The 23,876-nt window shown below is 34.5% G+C and overlaps 1 protein-coding gene across 3 annotated transcripts in view; it reads left to right on the top strand.

The window, feature by feature from the left end:
* Positions 1–13,598, top strand: part of SLC16A7 (solute carrier family 16 member 7) — an 84,655-nt gene extending 71,057 nt beyond the window's left edge. For all 3 annotated transcript variants that reach the window (XM_071733517.1, XM_071733518.1, XM_071733519.1), the window contains exons 3-5: positions 1,013–1,156; positions 2,704–3,516; positions 6,216–13,598. In XM_071733517.1, the coding sequence (XP_071589618.1) occupies positions 1,013–1,156; positions 2,704–3,516; positions 6,216–6,487 (1,229 nt within the window). In that variant the 3' untranslated portion in view covers positions 6,488–13,598. The remainder of the gene's footprint in view (positions 1–1,012; positions 1,157–2,703; positions 3,517–6,215) is intronic.
* The last annotated feature ends 10,278 nt before the right edge of the window (positions 13,599–23,876 follow it).

The raw sequence follows: 23,876 nt of genomic DNA, 5'->3' as shown, positions 1-23,876 counted from the left end.
TAGAGACTGTTACCAATACAGTGAATGATTCGCAATGAAAACAGCTGCAGAGTTTGGCATTCCACTTTCTTCTAGGTGCCTGCTTTATTTTGAATTTGAAATTTTTAATTATGGCTTTTTAAAAATTTTTAATCAGATAGGTTTAGTCATGGCAAAAGCAAGACTATTTGTAATAGTTTAGGCCAAATATAGTGCAGTCAGATGGTACGCAGGTTTACCTAAAGAGCTTTGACAACCTCTTAATCTTGATATGTAGTACACCATCTATTCTAGTCACAGTCATTTAAAAAACATATAATGCATGTCATGCTAAATTGCACACTAGCTGTTTGTTTAGTATGGACGTAATTACACCATAAACTGAATTGCAGTTGAAACTGAAAAATGGACCTGTAGTAATATTTTCAGAGTTTATAGGGCTTTATGCTAAACCACATCTTAGATTTTCCCAGACAACCTGTAGTCATCTTGGTGCACATTAACACTTCTTTCTACACGAGGTAGGGGAAATTGAGCCTGAGGGGCTTTCAGATTTACATTCTGATTTCACAATATTTTTAAGTCTATGTGTAGCTTTAAGTAGCAGTCCAGTACATGCTATAGGATTAAGATCAATTACTAGTTTGGTTGCCAGGAGATTCCTTCCTCTCTGTGAAGACGATTTTTGATATCTGTCTCATTTGAAATTTTTCAGTCCTTGCACTTTCAAAACTTTCATTGACCAATCTCAGTATTGATTTCTTGTGAATTACAACACTCTCACTTCTCTGATGTCTTTAATCTTTTGATCCATCTTCATAACTAATCAATATTTATATTGTCATGGAGGCAATATTTCCCCATCCAGGCTCATATGTCTGAAAACTCACATGGTGCTTGTAAGACAAGATAGTATCAACATCTCAACTTTATCTGAGGTGGAAGAATAAAGTTTTCCAACATACCCTAAACACAAAGACATGTATGATGGAATTATCTGTTACCTGTTAATGTGTTTTCTTTCTACCAACAGGTCCCATAAGCAGCATTTTGGTGAATAAATATGGTAGCCGGCCTGTGATGATAGCAGGAGGTATCTTGTGTTCTTTTGGTATGATTGCTTCCTCTTTCTGCAACAGCGTCCTGGAACTTTATATATGCATCGGTGTTGTTGGAGGTAAGAATCCTATTTAAAAGGAATTATTATATTCTATTGTATTATTTCTAATACTGTTCTACCAGTGAACCTCACTGATCACAAACCCACTGTGCAAGGCATTGTACAAATGCAAACCAAGAAGGTAGCAAATTCTGTTTCATTTCAGCTACCTGAATCCTTTAAATTAGCTGGTATGATGTTAAATTATTTCTTAGGGTATTTCAGTAACAACTGATGATTTTATTCAATAAATGCTGCATGTGGGTACTGTTCAACACTGCACTGTAATTATGGTATAAAAATTGATTGGCTTGTGACAGCACTTATTACAGTCATTTGTGTAGAATTTCACATTAATTCTTTTAGTTTTCAATCATGTTGCACTTCAAACAGCATGGCAGAGGCTAGCAGAATTCTAATAAAAATGCAAAAGCTAGTACTAACTTTCTGTAGCCTCGTACATACATATACTCTCACGGAAAACTATACCAACTTAGATTTCAGTGTTTTTGTATTTACCATGTCTCATATTCATATATCATCAAAAGCCTGGGTGTTGCCTAAGGCAATGAACTAAAGACATCATAAAGCAAGTAAATTAAATAAACTCCTTGTCAAAAGTGGTGGGGTTTTTTGATTGCTTTTTTTTTTTAAACTACAACCTCAGAATAAAAAAGGCAAGTGAGGTGAATACTGACAGATATTAAATCAATGAGATAATACATGTTACTATATTCAAGCTCATCTTGATGTTGGGATTAATGTCCTTTGTTCAGTGACTGTTTCTTAAAGCTCTTATTTTTTTCATATCCTAAACTTGGGGTTCACTGAAATATAAAGTCAGGTCAAAGAATGAGCCTATCAGAGAATGGTTTCTCCTGTGCCATTCAGCAGATGCACACCTATTAAGACCTCATTGCTTAGATGTCAGTACAAAGAAAAGGTCTAGAGGTTCAGCTTGTACATACAGCTGATGTGGCTCAGTGGTCTGCTCACAAGTTTGTCATCTAGAACTCTTCCACCTTAAGCAGTGACTTCCATACCTGGGGAATGGAGATGAATGTGCTTCAAAATAATTAGGCATTTTAAGCTCCACTTTTGTACACAAGTTTGATCTTAAAGAGAGCTAGAAATAAGAAATGAGATTTATGCATTTAAATATACCCTGCACTCATTGTAGCTGAGGTGACATTTAATAACTTCTGTGAAATGAGCCAAGGGAGAATTGCATTATAGCAAATATAAAATGGTGAGTCAAGGCACCGATACCATAATTCTTCTGGTAGTTCCCCATCTCTGTCATTGCTAAAACACAGCAAAGAGTTTTGGGGTTTAGTGCAGTGCTATATGGGGAAATGGCAGAAGGCCACCAAGACATAGTCTTGTCATCAACACACATGGAGACCAATGAAGCTTTATTTCATAATCTGATACTAGTTGATCTCTGTCTTCATTGAGAATCACTGGATTAAACACTGGTCATTTTAAAAATAGCTTGCAAGAGGTGTGATATGTTTTTTTCAGTGTATGGTCTTCAATAATACTGTCTTTTATGTGTTGTTTAGGTCTGGGTTTAGCATTCAACTTACAGCCTGCCTTGACCATGATTGGCAAGTATTTCTATAAGAAGCGTCCCATTGCTAATGGATTAGCCATGGCTGGAAGTCCAGTGTTTCTGAGCACTTTGGCACCTCTCAATCAATTCCTCTTTAATGCATTTGGCTGGAAAGGAAGCTTTCTCATTCTAGGAGGACTTCTTTTGAACTGCTGTGTGGCTGGGTCACTTATGAGACCTGTTGGACCGAAGACAGCCCCTCCTGTGAAAAAAGATGTTGAAAAAGGCAAAGGAGATTCTGCCTTGCACAAAAACAACAAGAAGTCTTTTTGTCAAACTATAAATAAATATCTTGATCTGTCCCTCTTCAAACATAGAGGGTTTCTAATCTATTTGTCAGGGAATGTCATTATGTTTATAGGTTTCTTCGCTCCAATAGTTTTCTTGGCTCCCTATGCCAAGCACAAGGGAATTGATGAATATTCCGCTGCCTTTTTGCTATCTATCTTAGCATTTGTAGACATGTTTGCTAGGCCTTCAATGGGACTTGTAGCAAACTCCAAGTTTATCCGGCCAAAGATTCAGTACTTTTTTAGTTTCGCTGTCTTTTACAATGGTGTCTGTCATATCTTGTGCCCTCTGGCAACAAATTACACTGGCTTGGTGATATATGCTGTATTTTTTGGGTTTGCATTTGGAATGGTCAGCAGTGTTCTTTTTGAGACATTGATGGACCTCGTTGGTGCTGCCAGATTTTCCAGTGCAGTTGGACTTGTCACCATTGTGGAATGTTGCCCTGTGCTCATAGGCCCTCCTCTAGGAGGTAAGGATCTCTTTTATTCTGTTTTTTTCAGACATTACATCGTAATCTTGCAATTCAGCGTTGAATTAATATAAATATTATTCTTAATGTAATTTAATGTCTTCTGTGTGCCTAGGAATGTGCTGTAGCAGCAGTGCACTGCATCAGTTACCTTCCCACTTTACAGATGCAGATCCACATGAGAATCTAAAGCCATACAGTGTGAGCATGTGCAATAGATAGATAAAGAGCATATTACTACTTGCTCATAAATCCATGTGATCAGTGCATGCTTTCCTGACAGTACATGGTGCTATCTTTGAAACCATGATTTTCATGTATTCAGCTCTAATATGCTCTTTGACAACTTACTTCTTACTCTCTTGAATTGATCGAATCCACTAGTCAGATTTTGTGAAGATCTCACAGTGACCAGTAGTTTCTCTAACCTAGTTTCTCTCTGGCAGCCAGAGGAAAACCCACATAAATTTAAAATAGGACCTTTAATTTTGCATAAACAGAGAGGATTGGGCATTTCCAGAGAAAAGAAACCAGTAGGGAGGTGCCAGAAAGAACACAGGCACATGAAGCATCCTAGGCAGGGTGTGTGCTTGGTGGGACCCCAGTGCAGTACCATGGAGTGTTTAGATTGAACATAAGGAAAATTTTCCTCACTGAAAGGGTTGTGTGGCACTGGGACAGGCTGCCCATGGAAGCAGTGGCGTCACCATCCCTGGAAGTATTTAAAAGATGTTTGTAGTTGTGGTGCTCAGGGACATGGTTTAGTGGTGGACCTGTCAGTGTGATAGGTTAACAACTGGTGATCTTAAGGCCTTTCCCAACCAAAAGTATTCTATGAGTCTATAATTTCACACCACATCCTGGCTCCCAGCCAGTCCTTTAGACTGTTTATGTATCCAATGGATGTATCTAAAATAATTTTTGTTTGCTCTTTTTTTTTTTCTAGTTAGTAGTTAGTAATGCAGTCAGTAGGTTTTATAATCTTAAGGTTTCTGATTATATTAGAGACTAAAGAAATAGATGCTCAAATCTTACTGAAAAATATCCATTAAATGTGTATGTGTGTGTGTTGCAAAGTAAAAACAATATGAAAACATGAAGATGCTGAGATTACCAGCCTTGTGAACATACACTATACTCACTTAAACAGAGCTTCAAAAGTCAGCAAGATTGTTTGTGCCTAAACCCATTAATATTTATCAAAGTATTTTGAGGATTACTCTCAATATTGATATGAAAAATAGCCTTTTTTAGTGAAATTTGAAATAGACCTAAACAATTCCACTCACTTCAGTGCAATAATATTTGTAAAACTATGTGTGTAATAGTCCTCGAGACATTCCATATTCCCCTCATCTTTTAACATAAGAATTCATTTTCACAATAGGGGAACACAATGTATTCTTCTCACACAGACTCTTCCTATGCCACCTAGTGGGAGACTGAGCCTGTGACTGCTGGAGTCCAGCCTTTTCAGTCAGGTTCTGAAATCAATATTAATATTAACTCCAAACATATTAAAACTAATATTTATGGAGCAATAGCATATGCAAGTATTTTTCCCCCCAGTATATTAGCTTTGCAGAAGTTTTGAAAATGATGTTTGTGCTATAACTGTATGAATAATTGATTTATCTTGTTAAATAGAGACGACAATGGGGATGAGCACATGGAAAAGCTAAATTCCAGTTTTAACTAGTTCATACCCACTAACATACTATGCTGAAGTAATTTTAATGCAGAATTTCATTTTTCATCAGTATTATGAGACTGCTCATCGATAAAAGCCAGAAAATGGTACTGCTTACACTAATGTGTGAATTATCCAGTTGCAGTGCTATTTGAGTTTTTCCTAATGCTAGGTCTGTGAAATAAAGAAAAGACTGAAATAATTTGATGGTTTGTAAATGTGTATCAGATGATTAGGCTGGCATTATAGCTTCAACCCAGTAAAAGCATCTAAATACATAATAAATTGAAGTGCACAGGATATCCTGTGAATTTTAATGGTAATTAGCAGAGTAGAGAGCTAGATAGTTGGACACATACAAATGTTTATTTGGCAGTTGGGAAAATTTAGAAAGAATGGCTCATTAAACGGAAGAACCAGTTCTATTTTATTTTCCTTGTCATAACCAAATTAATCTCAGAGGTGTGGATGTAATTTTTAGGTATAGGCTTCAGAGTTGAACATTACACAGTTGAGCATGATAGTTGAAGGCAAGAGCCCTTCTATCTATTTCACCAGTCACAGGAAAGTAAAAGTGAAAAGCAAGCAGTTGATGCACAGTGACAGCAGCCTAAAAAGGCACATACCTCTTCATCCTATTGTCTGTGTGCAGCCTCCGTGAGTGTCACAGTCACTCCAAAACAATAGGAAACACAATTAGAAGGTGAATAAAATAATAAGGTGATGAAAGAAAGGAAATGAAAGAACTAGAAGACTGTCTGTCATTATTCATTAAGCTTTATTTTCTTTGTTCTTCACTATTTTATCACTGACGGTGATTCCAATGACAATTGCTAGCTTGACTGAAACAGGTTTTGTTAGAGTTCCAATATGTATGTTATGAACTGAAAATACTTTCCTGCCCCCTGCTTCAAAACCAATATATAGATATTTATCCTAGGGAAAGATCTGGATTGTATTGGGTATTCTATTCTAAAGAATCTTTTTCTCTCTTGTCTTTGTGTTTCAGGTTGGTTAGTAGATGTTACTGGTGAATACCAGTACATGTATTTTGTCTGCGGAGTGATTGTGACTGTGGCCAGCATCTGGTTGTTCATTGGCAATGCCATTAACTACAGGCTTTTGGCAAAAGAAAAGAAGCTAGAAGATGAGAAGCAGAAAGCTCTGAAGAATGCAGACTCAAAGGAAGCAGAACCATTAACAAACAATGAGAACGAAGATGCTTCCAGCAGAGCTGATAAAGCTCTTGAAGATCCTTCAGAAAGAGAAACTAATATTTAATCTGCAGTATAGCTCAGAAGCTATATGACATTTATGACTTCCATTAGAAATATGTCTTCAAGACACAGGCCAGGTTTTGTGGTTATAATGATCAGTCACAATATTGGATGGGAACAGATTTTTGCCCCATGGCAAGACTCTAAGTTAAAATATTGTCTACAGTTTATTTATTTCATTAATACAAATTTGATGTTACAAGGGTAGTTACTCCATATAAATGAGTCCATCTAAATATGACTCTGGACAATCAAGAGTCTGGTAAAACAGACTATATATAACGCCTTCCAATTACAGTTTTGTTTTAAAAGTGTATCTAATGCAAAAGTATCTCTTAATCTCATATGGAAAGATACATTGTGTAAACCTTAGAGTATTGCTAAAGAGTCTCTTCAAATAATCTGCCCAAACTGTACTTGCTACTAATATTAAAATAATATAATCTGAAAGATTTGTTTTAAAAGAGGCAGCGAATCTGAGTGAAGCACAATGAAACCTTTTTTCTCTTTTGTATGCCCACAAGATCAAAAAGATACATAATGTCTGTATAAAAAATTACAACATGGATGTAAAAGCTAAGTCAAGAAAATGAACAGTTGGTGGGCTGCATCTCTAAAATACAATAAACAGCTGAATTACAATATATTCCAGAAGTTGTTTCCTCCTGTGATAGCTGACTACGTAGTACTTCGATATGCACATTAGAACACTCAGTACGTTCAGACCTTGCTAATTCAAACTAAGCTAAAGCCTGCCTGTACAGAAAAGGATTTAAAAGCAAGATTTACATTGCTATCAAGAGTGACAGTGAGTTTGTTCAGTTATGTATTCCTGCATGGTGGAAGGAACCAGATTAATCTGTGAAGCATTCCTCCCTAAAGGAAGTAGATTCAGAACCTGCTGATGTTGAAAGGATACTTACCCTTGGCTTTTGTGGCCTGGATGAGTTTCAGGGCAATGACTTCAAAGTAGTTGCTTGGCATTATTGGCCTCCTGAGAGGAGAATTAAGGTCTAACTTTAGGTCTTTGCAGTCAGGTAACTTTATACCCATTCTTAGCTCCCTTTCCCATGTGTTTAGTGAAAAGCTACTTTTTTGTAGTGCCAGTTCAAGCAGAAGTGCTGCAAGGCATGTTGATGATGCCAGTCTGAAAGTTTGTACTGACATATCTTCGTGCAGGGTATTTGGTCTTGTGTCTACAATTTCACACAGACATTCATATCAATTAAAATACACAAAATTGTTCCTCTTCCTTTATAGAAAGAAAGCATAGGTCTACAATTTTACTTAACAGAAATTAGCATTGCACTTGAAAGCTAATAGGGCAAGCTTCTGAGGGTATTAGGTGAAAATATTTCTGATCTATTTGTAAGGGAGGAAAGGTGAATTTATTTTGGAGAGATGCATATAAATGCCTCAGAATCTGAAAATTGAGTCTGATTCATAAAACATCTCTGTGCTTTCCATAAAATTACATTTAATTCAGAGAACGTAGGTCATTTTAGCCCTCTTAAATCTCAAAAAGCCGCAAATATTTTGGGCAAAGAAAAAAAAATAGTAAAATCTAGCAAATATATGTGTGCATTTAAGAAAGAATAGTGTCAATATTATTCGCATCTTCTAAAAATTTTTGGTAGCGCTTGCTTCTGTTTTTTGGGGTTATCATCTTATATACTATGAAATTCCACAGTAATACTGAACTTTTTCATTCTCTGCGTACTATTTTGGGGGAGTAGCATCATGAATTTACTTGCATCATGGAACAGAAATTAATACCTACTCTTTACCTACTTATATGCTTGAAAATCAGACATCTTCTATAAGTCCCCTGATTTTATAATTGCATCAGTAACGTGTTACATACATTTCAAGTTTTGGGAGAAAATGTGGGTCACATGCTATATTTGACTATGTAAAACAGAATGATGCAGTTCCAGTAAAATTACAGTTCCTTTCCCAGTCTGCAACTTCAGAGGAAAAATAAGTATATTGCATCTCCTTCTCAACTGTAGCCCTATCAGCACAAGATGAGGTAAAAGTGTCGCTCTGGTTTTGGCTATACAAACGTATAGGGTGAACTTTAGGATCTGTGAAGGCCCTACATGCCCAGAGTCAGTAAGTGATGAGGAGTTTCATAGGCAGTAAGCTTTCATAAAGTGAGTAATATTGATTATAAGTATTTAATTTTGAAAGACAAACTGAAATTTTATCAAAAGTGTAGTCATCAGGAATAATATTGTGCTCTTGACAAAAAAGTGGTAGAAAGGCAGAGATTATTTGAAAAGAGATTAATAAAGAGGCTGAACCAAAATGACTCTGGAAAAATTCTGAGTGCTTATTGTCTCTTTGCAAAAAACAATGTGATTAACGATACAGAGTAGAAAATGAGTGTCAAGTTTTCATTTGAATCTGTTAAAAGTTTCTGTTGAGTAAATAAGGGACTCAGAAGAAAGATGGTTAAAAAGATGTCTCAGGAAACATGCAGGCAATTTACCTCTGCTATGCAGGATCACAGAATACTGTGCAAAATGGCATAGGAAATAAGGGAAAACAAGGTTCCTTGAGCCATAGACACACTTGACCACCAGTAACAAAAATTATGTTTCTGTCTCAGAGGAAATAAAAATTGATATAAGCATAAACATCTGCAGAGCTACTTCTCTTTCATCTCTGGTCAATTATGTGAAAAAAATAATACAAATGAACCAGCTGCTTTACCACCTCTCACCAAGGTGCAATTTTATTAATGCAAAGGGGAAACCATAGGGTAAAATGATAAATCTATAGAGTAAAATGATGTGGCTGGCAACTGGAGCAATATAAAGTATGAACTGTACCGATGAAACATTTCCTTACACCTCTTTCCTTAATTTTCCCAATAGTACTAGCAATGAAATAAAAACATCAGAATACTCTTGATATTACTAAATATTAAGGAAGTTAAAATCCAGAGATGAATGAAAAAAATTGGAACTGTATCTATGCAAAGACTGCCTGGAATTTAAAAGCTCTGTCTTCCAAATAACAGGTCCTAAAGGGGCAATTGCCTTGTATATGTAGCTCTTATTTCTAAAAGTAATAATAAGAATAAATTGCCTTGAATCAATTCTTTAGTGAGCAGCAAAGTAGTAAAATGAGTATAACTTGCCTTCAAATCCCTGAGTATCACTCTTAGTTGCATATGCTGTAATTTGTACTGCAAATAACTTCATCGTTACATTTCTTCTTTCAGGATAAGACCCAACTATATCCCATCTCTCTGAATTCCCCTCATGCCTTTTAAATACCTTGCCCCTACTCTGAACCATTGCAGCATCAGGACTAAGAGATGCCCCTGTCCTACAATCAAGAAATGTGCTCTTAAACTTCATGACATACCAGATGCATTAATTATGCACTCTGGATTCTGTAGTATCTCTCAGCCAGTGCAAGCAAATCCTTAACTACTCCTAATATCATTTATACTCGTGTATTTATGTATGTCATCCTCTTAATTTCTCTGCCACAATATCACTTAGCCTAATTATCATCTTGGTGTTATTTGATCGAGCAAGAAAATGTCGAAACTTAAAATTAGTAAGGAAAGGAGACAACATAAGTAATATTTTTTCTATTTAACATTAGGGTTAAATTTCAAGTAGTTTCAAAGAAGACATTGAGGTGTTTTTATGTCTTTAGGATTTCTTTACATTGTACTCTCTAGTAGCTGGGAGGTTCTTCTGTATTGCCCTTTCAAACTCCAGAGAAAGACTTCTCACCAGTAATTCTCATTACTTTATCAAGAACATATCAAAAGTTCACCTTTCCCACTTCTCACCATTGAACTATGGTTGTAGATTTTCTTAGTTCTGTATTCCCATGAAGTTCACAAAAGCATTTTTTTATATGAAATCCTGTATCATAGTAGTCAGACTACAATCTTTTTATTTCAGGAGTGTGATCTGAGAACTGTTTTGACAGTTAGGGAAAGTCTTATTTTATCTTCAAATAGATTTATTTATTTTTTATGATGCTGTCCTTATGAGAGAAGGTTCAACTTTACTTTTTTTTCCCCACATATCAGAATCCATTTTGCTTCAAGAATATTTGACAGTATATTCTTAATTGTTTGTCCCAGAAAACCTTTATTCCTTTTGAAGGTTCCTCATCCCATCCCATTCTCCTTTTTGATGTAACACAAAGAATATGGGCCTTGAATTTTCTTGTTCTCTTTCCTTCAATGCTTACGAAACATTTTCACTTGCTACTTTCAGGTCTGGATGGTTGTGAGTATTAGTGGGAGGTATTATTTGAGTACATAATAAGCTACAGATATCACAGACAGATCTGGGGCATCCATCAAGACTTCACTAAACAAAACCAGTGACCATTTTTATAGATGAACATGTTGTGACTGATACTGAGAATTAAGAGAATTGAACTGAGGAAACTTTTGTTAGTTTCTCTATAGATGACTATTTTTCTACTCACCAAGAGGAATATAAAGGGATTTTTAACATAATTATTTTCTGAGGTGATGTATCAATTTTAACAAGGCTCTCCAGATTATTTTTTTTTGAGTGGGTGCTTTTCAGATATTTGTGCATATATACATATTGAAAATATTTGTGTGTTTTATCACCTTTTTGATCAAAATTTGCATAAGCATTTTTATGTAATTTCAACATGATTTGCATGTTGTTGTTTTGCAGTTCAAATTTTTCTGGTCATCTACCTCTCAATTGAAGTTTGGAGACTTGTGTGACCCTGGAAGAATGCAGTTAAAGAAAAGCATAATGATCAAAGCTGTACAGAGTATTAGAAAGTCTCCTGAATATTTGAAAATACTTACAGTTCTGTTTTTTAGGCAGTGCATATTTGTGACTAAATTCCTGTATTGGCATAGCTATACTAAATCTGAAGATTTATTCCATACTGGTATAGTTTTTACATCACTGAACTGGTATAAAAATTTAATGTGCCATTTAGATATTCAAGGTCTCCTGCCCTTACTGTGAGATCCTGACCCTCAGTCCCCTCCCCCCCTTCCATTTCTGAGTTTGTGTAAATAAGTGGAAACATTACATAGTTATCACATCCAGCTTTAAAAAATATTATTGAATCCTTTGGACTTTGCATCCCTAAAAAAAAATAAATAAAAGAAAACTTTAATTTTGTTTAGAAATAATGCAGAATTTTGGCTTGCTGCTTTTTTTTTTTTTTTTTTTTTTTTTTTTTTTGGGGCATTTGAAGGAGACAGTCACAAAATGTTGGACTGGGGACGTGAAATAATAATTCTTCATATGTTCTTTACAAAAAGACATGATGATTGTTTCTTCAAAGATACTATTTTTTTTAGTCTGCAAACCATTCTTGCCTTCTCACACCTAGTAAAAAGTCAGCTGAAGACAACATAAAAAAACCTTTCAAAGTCAAGGATCCTTTTCAAACACTGGAGATGATGTGATGTGGCTTGAGTGGAGGTTTCAGCCTTATTTTCTCCATAACAAATCTCAAAGAGAATCAGATATAGAAGAGCAAATGCTGGTTTTGTTTCAAATGACAAATTTAGCTATACCTGCATAATATACCTGATGAACTGGTCCCTAAATTAACGCACAATATATACCAGTTTAAAAGCCTATGTAAATAAAAAAAGTCAAACTCTGAATGTAGATTATAGAATGTAGAGTTTTTATTTAAATAAATACAGGAACAAATCTGCTTAACTCCAAAGGAAACAATCCATTTCTTTTCAATTCTTCCTTCAGCAGTTTATAATCTTAGTTTTTGTTATATCCACAGAAAACTGCTTATGCCTTTTGGGAATGTATATATAGATTTATATATAAGGGAATATATATGTGCATGTGTGTATGTATGTACTCCCCTATATATAAAACTCTAATTTATATATATTATATATACTTATTTATATATATAAAATATATATAATGTCTTAGAGTAAGTTCCATACTGTGCCTGATAAATGAAGCATATTTTTAAGCAGATAAAACATTTCTGCGAATGACAGAAAAAATTTTTTTCTACAGGAGTATATTTTATTGTTTTTCAGTTTCCGCTGGTTTTATTTATATTAGAAATACATTCATAAAACATCAATAACACTGATATTTTGAACATGACTTTATTCCAAGTAGCCTATGATCACTGAGCATTTTCATTATTGTTAGACTGTGAAACCCACATTGTTGGTGGGGGGGGCTGCCTGATTGCTTTTGCTGTGGAGTGTTAACCAGATGATCTCTGAACAGACTGCAACACATAGACTGAGTTTTCAAAAGTTGCAATATGTATGAGATCACAGGAGGTAAGGAGGGACATGATATTCTTGTAAAAAGTATGGAGAATGAGGACACTCAAGGCTGTGCAAATAATATTCCTATTATGCCATTATGGCAAACTCTCCAGAACACTAGGCTCTAAAAACACAGACAATTTTTCATACCTCTTCCAGGTTTTGGTCTTTTTATTTTGTCTGCAAGTAGGAGAGACAGTGAAAACTCTGTATTTATCTCTAACTTTTTAAAAGTTCTACTTTAAAGTTGTTGAGAGATTTTTTTGGAGTGGTACATAAAGCACTTGCATAAATACCCTTCCTGAAGTGTGACATAGGTGCAGTTTCCACTTGTAGCCTAATTGGAAAGTTCACCATATCTGCAGTCTACCAACAGAACTTGGTATTGCTATGCAATAATTAAATGTGCTGTAGCCATTGTTGCTGACTAACAAATTTTTTCTTCCTTTTTATATTTTGCAATACTGTATGGTTTTTACTTGAATCTATTGCCTTTTTTTTTTTTTTTTTTTTTTTTTTGACAATCATTTATTAGCTATAGGTGCTATTTATTTTCCAAAGATATCTGGGTGAATGATAACATTCTCTTTATAGATGCCAAATCCTTTTTCTGACCTGACAAAATTCATTGTTCATAATGTATATTGACCCTGTAAAATGCTTATGCACTGCATTACGTTGTGTTTAAACGCATACTCGCTCATTAACATCTACGCTTGTACTAGTGTCAAATATGTCAAATTTATCCATATATATTTATGGAAAATTACATTGAAAAATGTGTATGATAAACAATAAAAAAGAAAGAAAATAAAAATCCTGTGTAAAGTTTCTGAAAGGATGTAAATGCTGTTTTGTAGACTTTAATTGTTATTTATTTACATTTGTAAAGTGTGCAAGTATTCATAGATATATTAACAGGTTGCTCAAGAGTAGCTAAGATCACAAAATCACTCTTGCATACAGGAGCAGAACTGGAAGATTTCCTGCATAGGAAAGATACTAGCATTGGCAGAAGATGCTACTAGACCCTTGCTTTTCCTAATTCCACTATAACTATGGTTTAATCTCATGCACTGCTCAAATACCATCTGGACAACCAGGATTTTTCAATGTTACTGTAATTGGGTTGTTTTCCTATATTCCATGTACATGCAGTTTTATTCAGTTGTTATTAACACTCATTTTCACACAGAAGAGGAATTTATCCATAAGGCTTGAAACAGAGAATGTAGATAACTGTTTCTTCTAATCTTTCTAAGCATTCCCAAATGCTATGTATTTTCAGCTGACTTACATTTATTATTAATTGACCCAGTTAAAATGCTGGGTTTTTTAATAGGAAGTGACTGGATAATTACAAATAGAGATATTAAGGGGATATTAGAGATAATATTAATATTACAGTTACTAACATCCTTTGCATGATACTTACATAGCTTTCACACAGAAGCACAATAAGATACTAGGAAACAAAGATGTAAAAAATTAACTGTTTAATAAGAAAGAACTAACATCATCCAAAAAAGAAAATGGTCTTTATTATTAGATTTCTAAAAACTGTAAAATCTATTTTCAAAGAATGCTACCTATAAACTTCTCGAAATGGAAGTGTTGATTCAGCTACTAGAGTGTATTTGGGTTTTGTTTAGATTCTATGCCCTTGCAATATTTGCATATTTGAATCTTTGTAATGTTAATAAATAATCAATTTTCAGGCATTGAGCAAGCAAAACATAAAAATTAAAAAAAATCTCTAGTGATAAAAATGTTCCTTTGGCACAATGGCAACATAATATTTAACTTATTGATTACTAATAGACACTGATTTCAAGAAAATCTTACTTGTTCCTGAGTATTTGTATGTTGATATCTCAGTGAGTGACAAGATAGAGAGAGACTTTCATCTGCAGTTTGTCTTTAAAGTCAGCTGTTACTATATTTTCCCACAAATGATATTTTTTTCTAGTAACGAGTCCTTTCAATTAGCAGGTTATTCCAATATGGGCTAATTGGTTACAGTTACAACTGCATTTCAGCAGTAATCTCTTCCACATTTTACTCCTCTCATCAAGAATTGCCATTCAGTAATATTCCTAATAGCTAATATGCCCATGCTATAATATTTATAATATAATTATATCCCTGATAGTATGTATATAGACTTTTGTTTTTCCCTATGCTTCCTCTTCATGCATCCTGGTATGCATCCATTTGCCATATCAAATTATGCTTCAGTTCATCTTTTTAAATTGAGATAATTCTCAAGAGATCAGAGATGCCAAGTTTATTGCTTAAATATAAAATCAGAATCATAAGCCAAAGAAAAGCAAATGGTATATATAGTGCTTTAAAAAGAGGCACACATCTGATGGTTGACATAAGAAGTTCAATTTTCATTAAGAAACTTTTAATTTCTAGTGCCTGGTGACACCAAACTGTAAATATATCTCAGGATGTAACAACTATTTGATTACAATAAGTGGATTTTTTCATAGAAACTTTCTACAGGATCCTAATGTAGAGTGTAATGATGTTTTCACCACAAAATGAATGTGAAGAGATGATTCTCCTTTTTTCTGACTGATGTGAGACCTTAGTCTAGTACTGTTTTCTGTACAGAAGAACTCTTTGGCTAATACATAATTCCACTGCTTTTATCACAAGATACACAAAGAGATTGTTTATCTGGAGAAAATCCAGAAACATTTAGTCAGATATTTTAAGGACACTTAACCCTCATTTTGTCCATTACATGTGGATTTAAAAAAAGTTTGACGCTATACTTTTTTTTCAGTTCAGTTCAAAATGTTAGAATCCTAGATTCCAAGTATTACTTGCAAATTAGATCAAATCAATAAATCTGAAAGAAAAATAAGTTCTAAGAACTAGTATTCATCTTAAATTATTTTCTTTTTCAGATTTCATTAGACTTTAGAGTAAATGGGCTTGGAAGATAATTAATTTACTTCCCCCTTTCCTGTGCTCTTCTGGTCCTAACTTTTTCACTCACTCTCATCATGCAGAAAAAATATCCATCCCATACAGTAACAAATGTTAGCTGCCAGACATGGATCTACAAATAATAAAAAAATGCACCTGAACAACAGTAAATGGGGGAAAAAATAAGGTCTTTTCCAGCAATTTGGAAAAGCAAAAACTCTCAGATCTTATGAGATAAAAAACATCTCTGAGAAATCTCTTTGAATTCCCATTGAAGGAAGTAACTGAATCAAAATGTATGACTGGAGGAGATACTGTTAATCATTTGTAGGTACCCTGAAATCTTACACATATTATTCAGTTAAAAAGATGCAAATAAGGTCAGCTTTATTGGAATGTTTTTGAGCAGCAGCATCTATGCAAGGATTTCTTTACGTTTGTTAAAAAGCAATGAATTTTATTGCTTTTGATGTCTATTTTTTAAATGAATTTAATTATTTTTCCCCCTGAAAATTGTGTAAGTGTAGTCAAGCTATATATATTTTTCTGGATAAAATTGTTGCAGATTTATTGTGACAGCAGAAGAACTCTGATGTCCTTTGTACAAACTAAATACAATCCCAATGAAATCTAATGTCTGTTGCCTTTCCTACTTACCCTTCATATAATTTTTCATAAGCTGGATGTGTGCACAATCTACTTGAACCCTACAATATTTATGAAATTGGAGTGGAAAATTTTACCAATGCCACTTTCCTCATTTGTTAATTTAAGGTAGGTAGAAGTTCATCAGCACAATCTATTTTGGTTTTTTGGTTTTATTGCCCTCCTAAAAATTCACACAGATCTGCAAAACATAAGCATTTAACTAAACTCTTTATATGAAATCCTTAGCACAAAAGCCATTGGAAAATGCATTATGCAAACATCTTAAAACTTTTAAAAGTTTCTGTTGAAATAGGTTTAAACTGAAAAATAATAGTAAAGGTTTGTTTTATGTGATTTCTTTTATGTAATCCATAGCTTGTATGAGGTTGTATTTTCCACAAAATAAATCAGTTTCAGGAATGGTCCTTTAGAAACCTAAAGCTTTAGCTAGGTATCAAAAGAAATGGCAAAATTTTCTGAAATGCCACAAATGTATCTGTTTTCAGTGACAAAAGAGTTTATTTTGGAGGAACACTGATTCTTTTTGCCAACCATCATAATGTAGTCTGATTAATAACTGCAATTCCAGTTTGACCTGAATGATCGATGAGTAGCACTTAGGCAGAGTAATTATTCAGTTCAATCACTGAACTGAATAATTGGGAAAAAATGGCTGAGGTTGAAATGAAGGGATTATTTTTCCCTCACAGAAAAAATGTTTCTTTGCCTTAATTACAAAACAAAGCTTTTTGATTCTATTTTGAATCTTCTGAATGGAAATAAAGGTAGACATGGCTATCATTTATGAAACAGCAGGATTCAGTGATGGTCACATCATTAACCAGACACAGAGAAAAACAGATTCAGATCTTCCTTTTGCCTGGTGTGAATGAATGCATGATTCCCACTTGTAAAGCTGATAGAAATTTCAGGAGTGAGTTGTTTCCTGCTAATAATTTTCACTGCCATAGAGACTGGAAATTTTTGGATCCCTTTCACATGGCAGCACCCTAGCACCTGGACTAAACATCTTCCAACAGCTAATATGTTATGCAAAATAAAGGATCACTAATAAAAGAGTGAACTAATACCTGCACTCCAGGAAAAATCCTACAGAATCATGTTTAGGAAATATAAGAAATGTGTTGGTTTGAAAAGATAGAGCATCCACAGTTTTTTAGTGTAAAATAGATGTAAAATAGAATAGTATTGATAATCTCCTCTGTCTTTTCACCCAGTACATATTCACTGCAAAGAAAAGATTTTATCATTGGATATTATTAAAATCCACAGTCAGCTGCTTTGTGTTTACATGGATGGAATTTACATGGATGGATTCATTCCACGGATGGAATTATTGTATCAGAGGTAAGATCTGAATTGATTGAAAATTACTGCCTCACAGAACTACATATTTGTCTTTGCATCCTCAAACGCAGAGGCACGGAAGTTTGGTCTGGATACAAAAAGCAACTGAAAATGGGAAATGATTCCCCCAAGCAGCAATTTTTTTCCAAGAGGGTTTGTCTGTCTAGAAATATTTTTCCTACAAGTAACAGTGTCATCAAATTGTCTTAATTCTGGGTTCCACTCACTTTTAATAAATCGAGATTTCATCTGAAAATTAATAAAGTGAGAAGATATTAAGAACTATTTCTTTAACTGTGCTTTAACAACAGCAGCATCAGGAACCTAGAGATTCAGTGCAGTTGGCAGAGGGTGGCTAGTGTATATAGTCCCAGGGGCTCAAAAGGGGCAGGGGCAAAATTGACAGACTCAATCATCCTCAGTAATTTTAGATTAACACGAGTTTGCAGCCAGAGGACTGCTTTTACATCTGGAGTTGGTGCAGGGCATCAACAAGAAACATGCAACACCCTGCAAACATTTACAATTCCAGTCTGTGTATCAGTTAATAACTTTTTCCCACACCTGTGTCATCAGGCTTGGAAATGTATTTTCTATTTACTGGAGCAACAGCCACTGAGAGGCCTCCACAATAACTTTGCTCCCACCTTCCCCTGAGTGCCAACCAGGCAGCTGACTGGAGAGGCTGGGGTGGAAATTGCTTGACTCACACTTTCAGCACCTTCTCCAACTTACACCTAAGCATCCCCAAAACACACCAACGACAAAGCAATGTCCTTCTTCAGCTCTTCAAGGTGCTCAGTTCAGGGGCTCATGCCACTGGGTTATGATAAGAAACATCTGTTTTGGACAGCCCAGATTCATCTTCCCTCTGCCCCAACATCAAGAGATGACCAGAAAACTTTCAGGCTGAACAGTTGATGTAGTTCTTTCTTGTGGTGGTTGTAATTGTCAGCATGCACAAAGGAAAAAATGAAAACTGTTTAACTTAGGGACTTTTCTTTTTGATGGATTTTGCCAAAAGACCCATAAAGAACCTCAGAGAGAACAAATACAAAATGTGTATTAATTGATTTTTCTAATTTAGGATGCCTGACACTGGGAAGGTTTCTCTTCCAAGAAATTTTCAGTCTCTCTATGGAAAAAATACTGTCTAGAATAACTTTTTTTTGACCAAACACATGATTGAAAATTATAAGTACTCCTATTCTGGAAGTATATTTGCATGGATGAAAGGAACACAAAAACTTTCCAATGTAGTAAGACTCAAGAAGTATCACTTTCAGGAGTCTTTCTTCCACTTCCATAAAGCTTTTCTATTTTCATACACACTTAATGGGAAAATTTGTGTGTTTAGAAAGTTTCCCCTTTTAAATAGGGCCACAGTATAACCAAAAAGAAATTAAATTTCGAGATAATAGGAATTTCTTTAATAGATTATCTTGGGAAATTTCCAAGCAACTTTCTGGACTCTATTTTTATTTGAGTTTTCTATATTACTAAGTATACAAGAAATTGTGTCTAGAGACCTTTGCTAAGAAAGGTGAAACAGACAAATTCAAGGTGTAATATCAGTGATTACTAATATTTTTATGTTCTCAGAACACATACTGTTTTCCTTGTCACCTTTCTAGCAGCTGAAGAACCACTTCCCCTGTTACAGAATTGCAGTTCTCAGCATGAGATTGCTGGCATCCCTGAAGAGTACCACACAGCTACTTGCTTTTTAACACTTCTGGCCTAGAAATTGCTTCATAGTTTAGCCAAACTCAAAGCCACATATTAAATTAAGGGCAATTATTTCTGTACTCAGATGCTTATTTCTAAGTGGGGTTTATTACCATAGGAAATAATAGATACAGATTTCTGTAACAGTGCTAATGTGTTAGATGTTAAAAAATGTATAAAGCTTTGGGAAGCTAAAAATATAAATCAAGCACCAGTTTCAGGATCATTATCTAATCTGTATTTACAGATTAGATGTAAAATCGTCTTCCTCTCAGTCACACTATTTCCTTGTCTACTATGAAAGCAAGCATCTGAAAGTTCAGCTGGTGACCCCTATATTGTATAAATTGGTTAACATTATACAACTTTGTGGATCTCCAGAAGACGTGGAGCAAAGGGAAGCCTCCTAATTCCTTGAGTATTCTTAGGTGTTGTGTTGAAACATAGACAGTTCCCCTTGTTATCAGAAGTTGCAGGTGCTGGCTGGTGTTGTGTGTTCTTTTCTCACTACATCCTTTCCTCCATTTCACAAGGTAAGGCATGTCCTGTCATAGCTTCCAGTCTAGAGACAGGATGCAACAGAGGGGAAAGGCTCTGTTTTCCCAGTAATATGTGAGTAACTCCTACCCTAAAAGATAGTAAGTGGCGTGTAGGAGCTGGGCCTTACCTGGCTATTTCTTCTCTGACTTTTTCCTTTCACAGGGGGGTTTGAAATGCACTGTTGTGTCCCTAAAAAAGCTCTCTAATGAAAATATAAATGATTGCTGCTGAGTAGGAATAACCTCACTGTAATATGGTTCTGATTCTACACGTCAGAGCGTGACATACTACGTGTAAGTGATTCAGTGAACCATTTACCTCACAGCAGCCACTTGCTTCAAGATAGAGAAGTACATTACTTACATCTATTCTAAGATATTTTGTCCACATAATTTCTACTGTATCTGCTATCCCTCAGCCTGGCTGATTAACATCACCAAATGAATGGTTTGCTAAGCCATGGTTTAGATGCTGTTTCCATCCTCCTGAAAGTGACAACTTCTGTACAAAGATGAGCAACTTTGAAGAGATTATGTGTGAGAAGTCCTCACAGGGAGTACATGGAATGTATGAAGAGTATGGGACTCTTCATCAGTAAGGCTACAATTAAGGAGGGAGGGAGTGAGAGGAGGGAACGGGAAGGCCTTTCAAGCTCCGCATGCTTTGATTGCTTCAGTTTTACCATGTGTCTGTACGTGTGGCTGTGAGACAGAAAAATGCATTTCCTGTTGTGTCTTTGCAATGAAGAAGAGGGTGTATATGTAGGATGAGGAAATATACTGCTCTCCAAAACCTTCATTTCAACAGTACAAAAGCAAGAAGGGAGGAAAAAAACAAACAGTGAAATCCACAAAGCGCATGATCACCTCTATTTCTCTCAGTTGCTGTCCGATTTATGAAGTTCAAAATGTAGCAGTGTCTTAGCTTCAGTTAATAATAGTGTTTCCCAAGCTCTTTTAGAAATGATGAAAATCACAGCCAGTCTCCTGCTTTTACCTGTGTTACATGAAAATGGTTCACAGGTGCAACACAGCATTTCAGGCTACTGTAATGTAATTCTGACTGCTGCTTTTCATTTAAAACATTATATCCATTACATTATAGAATCATAGAATCATAGAATAGGCTGGGTTGGAAGGGACCTAAGAGATCATCGAGTCCAACCCTTGATCCACTACCGCTGCAGTCACTAGACCATGGCACTGAGTGCCACATCCAGTCTCTTTTTAAATGTCTCCAGGGACGAAGAGTCCACTACCTCCCTGGGCAGCCCGTTCCAATGTCTGATCACCCTTTCCGTGAAAAAATTCTTTCTAAGTACAATAAAATTTTCTAAAAATTTCTTTCATTATAGAAGAGCTGCCACTTACAAGCCTCTAATAAGCTAGCTTATGGTTTTCTACACTTAGCCTTATAATACAGAGGAAGAATGAACATGCCCATTCTAATGTACATCCAAATTTAACATTGGGTTTGCAGCCGTATTTCTGAATATGTATGAAGACCTAATGTCTTCAAGGAGCTCTGCAAGCTTCTTTCTGTCCAAGTAGCTTGATTCGTTGTTGGATTGCAACCTATTTTAAAAAAGACTGTGATTGTCAGCTGAAGATGTCAGAATCAGCTTTGAAAATACCAGCCATATGTTTCCCTGGGTAAACCCTACCTTTAAAATATACCAGTTGGATAAGCATGTAGCTGTTCTGGAAACTGTGAATGCAGTGAACTGCAATTTTAAATTAATCCACAGGAACTATGATATATATACTATATATATATTATATATATATATTATAAATGAAAATTATATATAATATAAATATAAATGAAAATGATATTATAAATTATAATATATAATATATAATTATAAATATAAATATAATACATAATTATAATATAAATATAAATATAACCTATAATTATATTATATATTATACTATAAATATAAATACAATATATAATATCATAATATATAATATATAACATATATTATATTCTATATAATATTTATATATAATATAAGTATAATATATAAATATAATATATAATATAAATATTACAAATGAAAATTTAAAAAGTTATGCATTAATTTGTAAAACATGTTTTATTGTATTTGTATACAGATTTTAATGTTCAATATCTTCTAAATGTTCCTAAACACAAAAGAAAGAAAACTACTTGCTTCAGAAAGCAGATACTTGTCAGAGATATTTACTTGATCTCTTTTAAATTTATATGAAAATAAGTTTATTTAAAAAGTCAGACAAGTTTTCACTCAGCACTATGAAAAATTTCTCATACCAATCAAATAATTCAAAACCCCAGTACTCAGTACAGCTTTTATATCTCTTCATTTTCATTTTTCCTAGCACATATGAAGGAAGGTCCATAGGAATCTGCTGTACTGAGTATAAACTTCCTGTGGAGCTCTCCAGGTAACTTGCAGCTGAATTTCCATTTGATTAATTTAAATTTAAAAATATTAATTATATAAAAAATGTGTCATATTTCAACTTATAAAGCTTTCCTTCTCATAGGGAACAATTCTCATTTAATTCAGACAGTTTCTCTATATTAATAATTAACTGTCCATTTTATATTTCATTTCCTTAAGCTCTTCTGTTAGGAAGATTATTTAAAAAAAAAAAAAAAAAGTGTATATATGAAAGTGTCAGAAACTTAATCTGCTAGCACTGATCAGTAAATGAGATCTGTCCTTCTAATCTGAGTCACCAAGAGAATCTTCTCAGAAGATTAAAGAAATGGCCTGAAAAGTTCTGGTAATCGAAGTTGCATAAAGTCAAAAAGCAGTCGTGCTGCTCTGTTCATTAAATTCACACTTTAACAAAAGAAATTAAAAGCATCATTGGCCTTTTAAAACTTCAAGACTGCAGCTTAGAATTGAGCTGAGGAGAATAAAAATTTAGGCTTAAAACTTGAGAGTGATTCAAGTCCTCCTTTAAGAAATCCAGTTGAAGATCTGCATCTTTTAAAACAGTTTGAAATTACAATCTCAAATGCAACAAATTGTAACCACTCAAAAAAACCAAAAAACAAAAAACAAAAAACCAAACCAACAAAAAAACAAACAAAAAACCCCCCATATTTTAGGAACATCAAAGGCTGGGTTCATGTGCTGAAACAACTCTATGCAATCATCTCAGAGTTTTCAGTTTTACAGCCATCTACATCTTCCCGAACCTTCAGCATGTCTCTGTTACCCTGAGCTTCCTGTGTGCCACCCATTGCATTAAAGTGAACACCTGTGCACAGTCAGTAATTGTCCAGTTCTGATTCTTTTGTTTCCATGGAAATCTTTCTATTTTCAATTACGGAAAACATCTCCATCATGACTCTCATCTATCAATAGTTTTCTTGCACACCAGTGGCATATGCTTTTCTATTAAATTTCTTGGCTTATTTCTGCTAGATATTTGTATTCAGCATTCTGAGGGGAAAATAAAATGTTGACAGAAGGCAAGAAATAGTTTAAAAAATAAGATTATTCTCCCAGAATTAAATGAGATTTGACTAGTATATAAAAGAGATATGCCACCTGATATTTGATCATTTGGAGAGCTCACTATGTAAGTCATACATCATCTAGAGTTTTCCAAGCCTGATGTTAAGAGCTGTGAAGTTGTCACAAATAATTTGGAGTAAAATCAGAGGATTTGATGTCTCACATGTCTGTACTGTGAAACTGATTGAATATATCAGAAAAGTGAAAGCATGTGTTGAGCGAAAATAGAGCCAAGTAAAAGTGTATCCATAACGCATGATTAAATAATACCCTTTGAAAACCCAAATACTCATCTGATGTAAAGCAGTACTATCACTGTAATTTAGCATGTCACAGGCATAGTGTATT

The sequence above is a fragment of the Heliangelus exortis genome, chromosome 1 (genome assembly GCF_036169615.1).
Source record: "Heliangelus exortis chromosome 1, bHelExo1.hap1, whole genome shotgun sequence".
In the NCBI taxonomy this organism is placed as follows: Eukaryota; Metazoa; Chordata; class Aves; order Apodiformes; family Trochilidae; genus Heliangelus; species Heliangelus exortis.
This window is presented reverse-complemented; position numbering and strand designations above follow the sequence as displayed.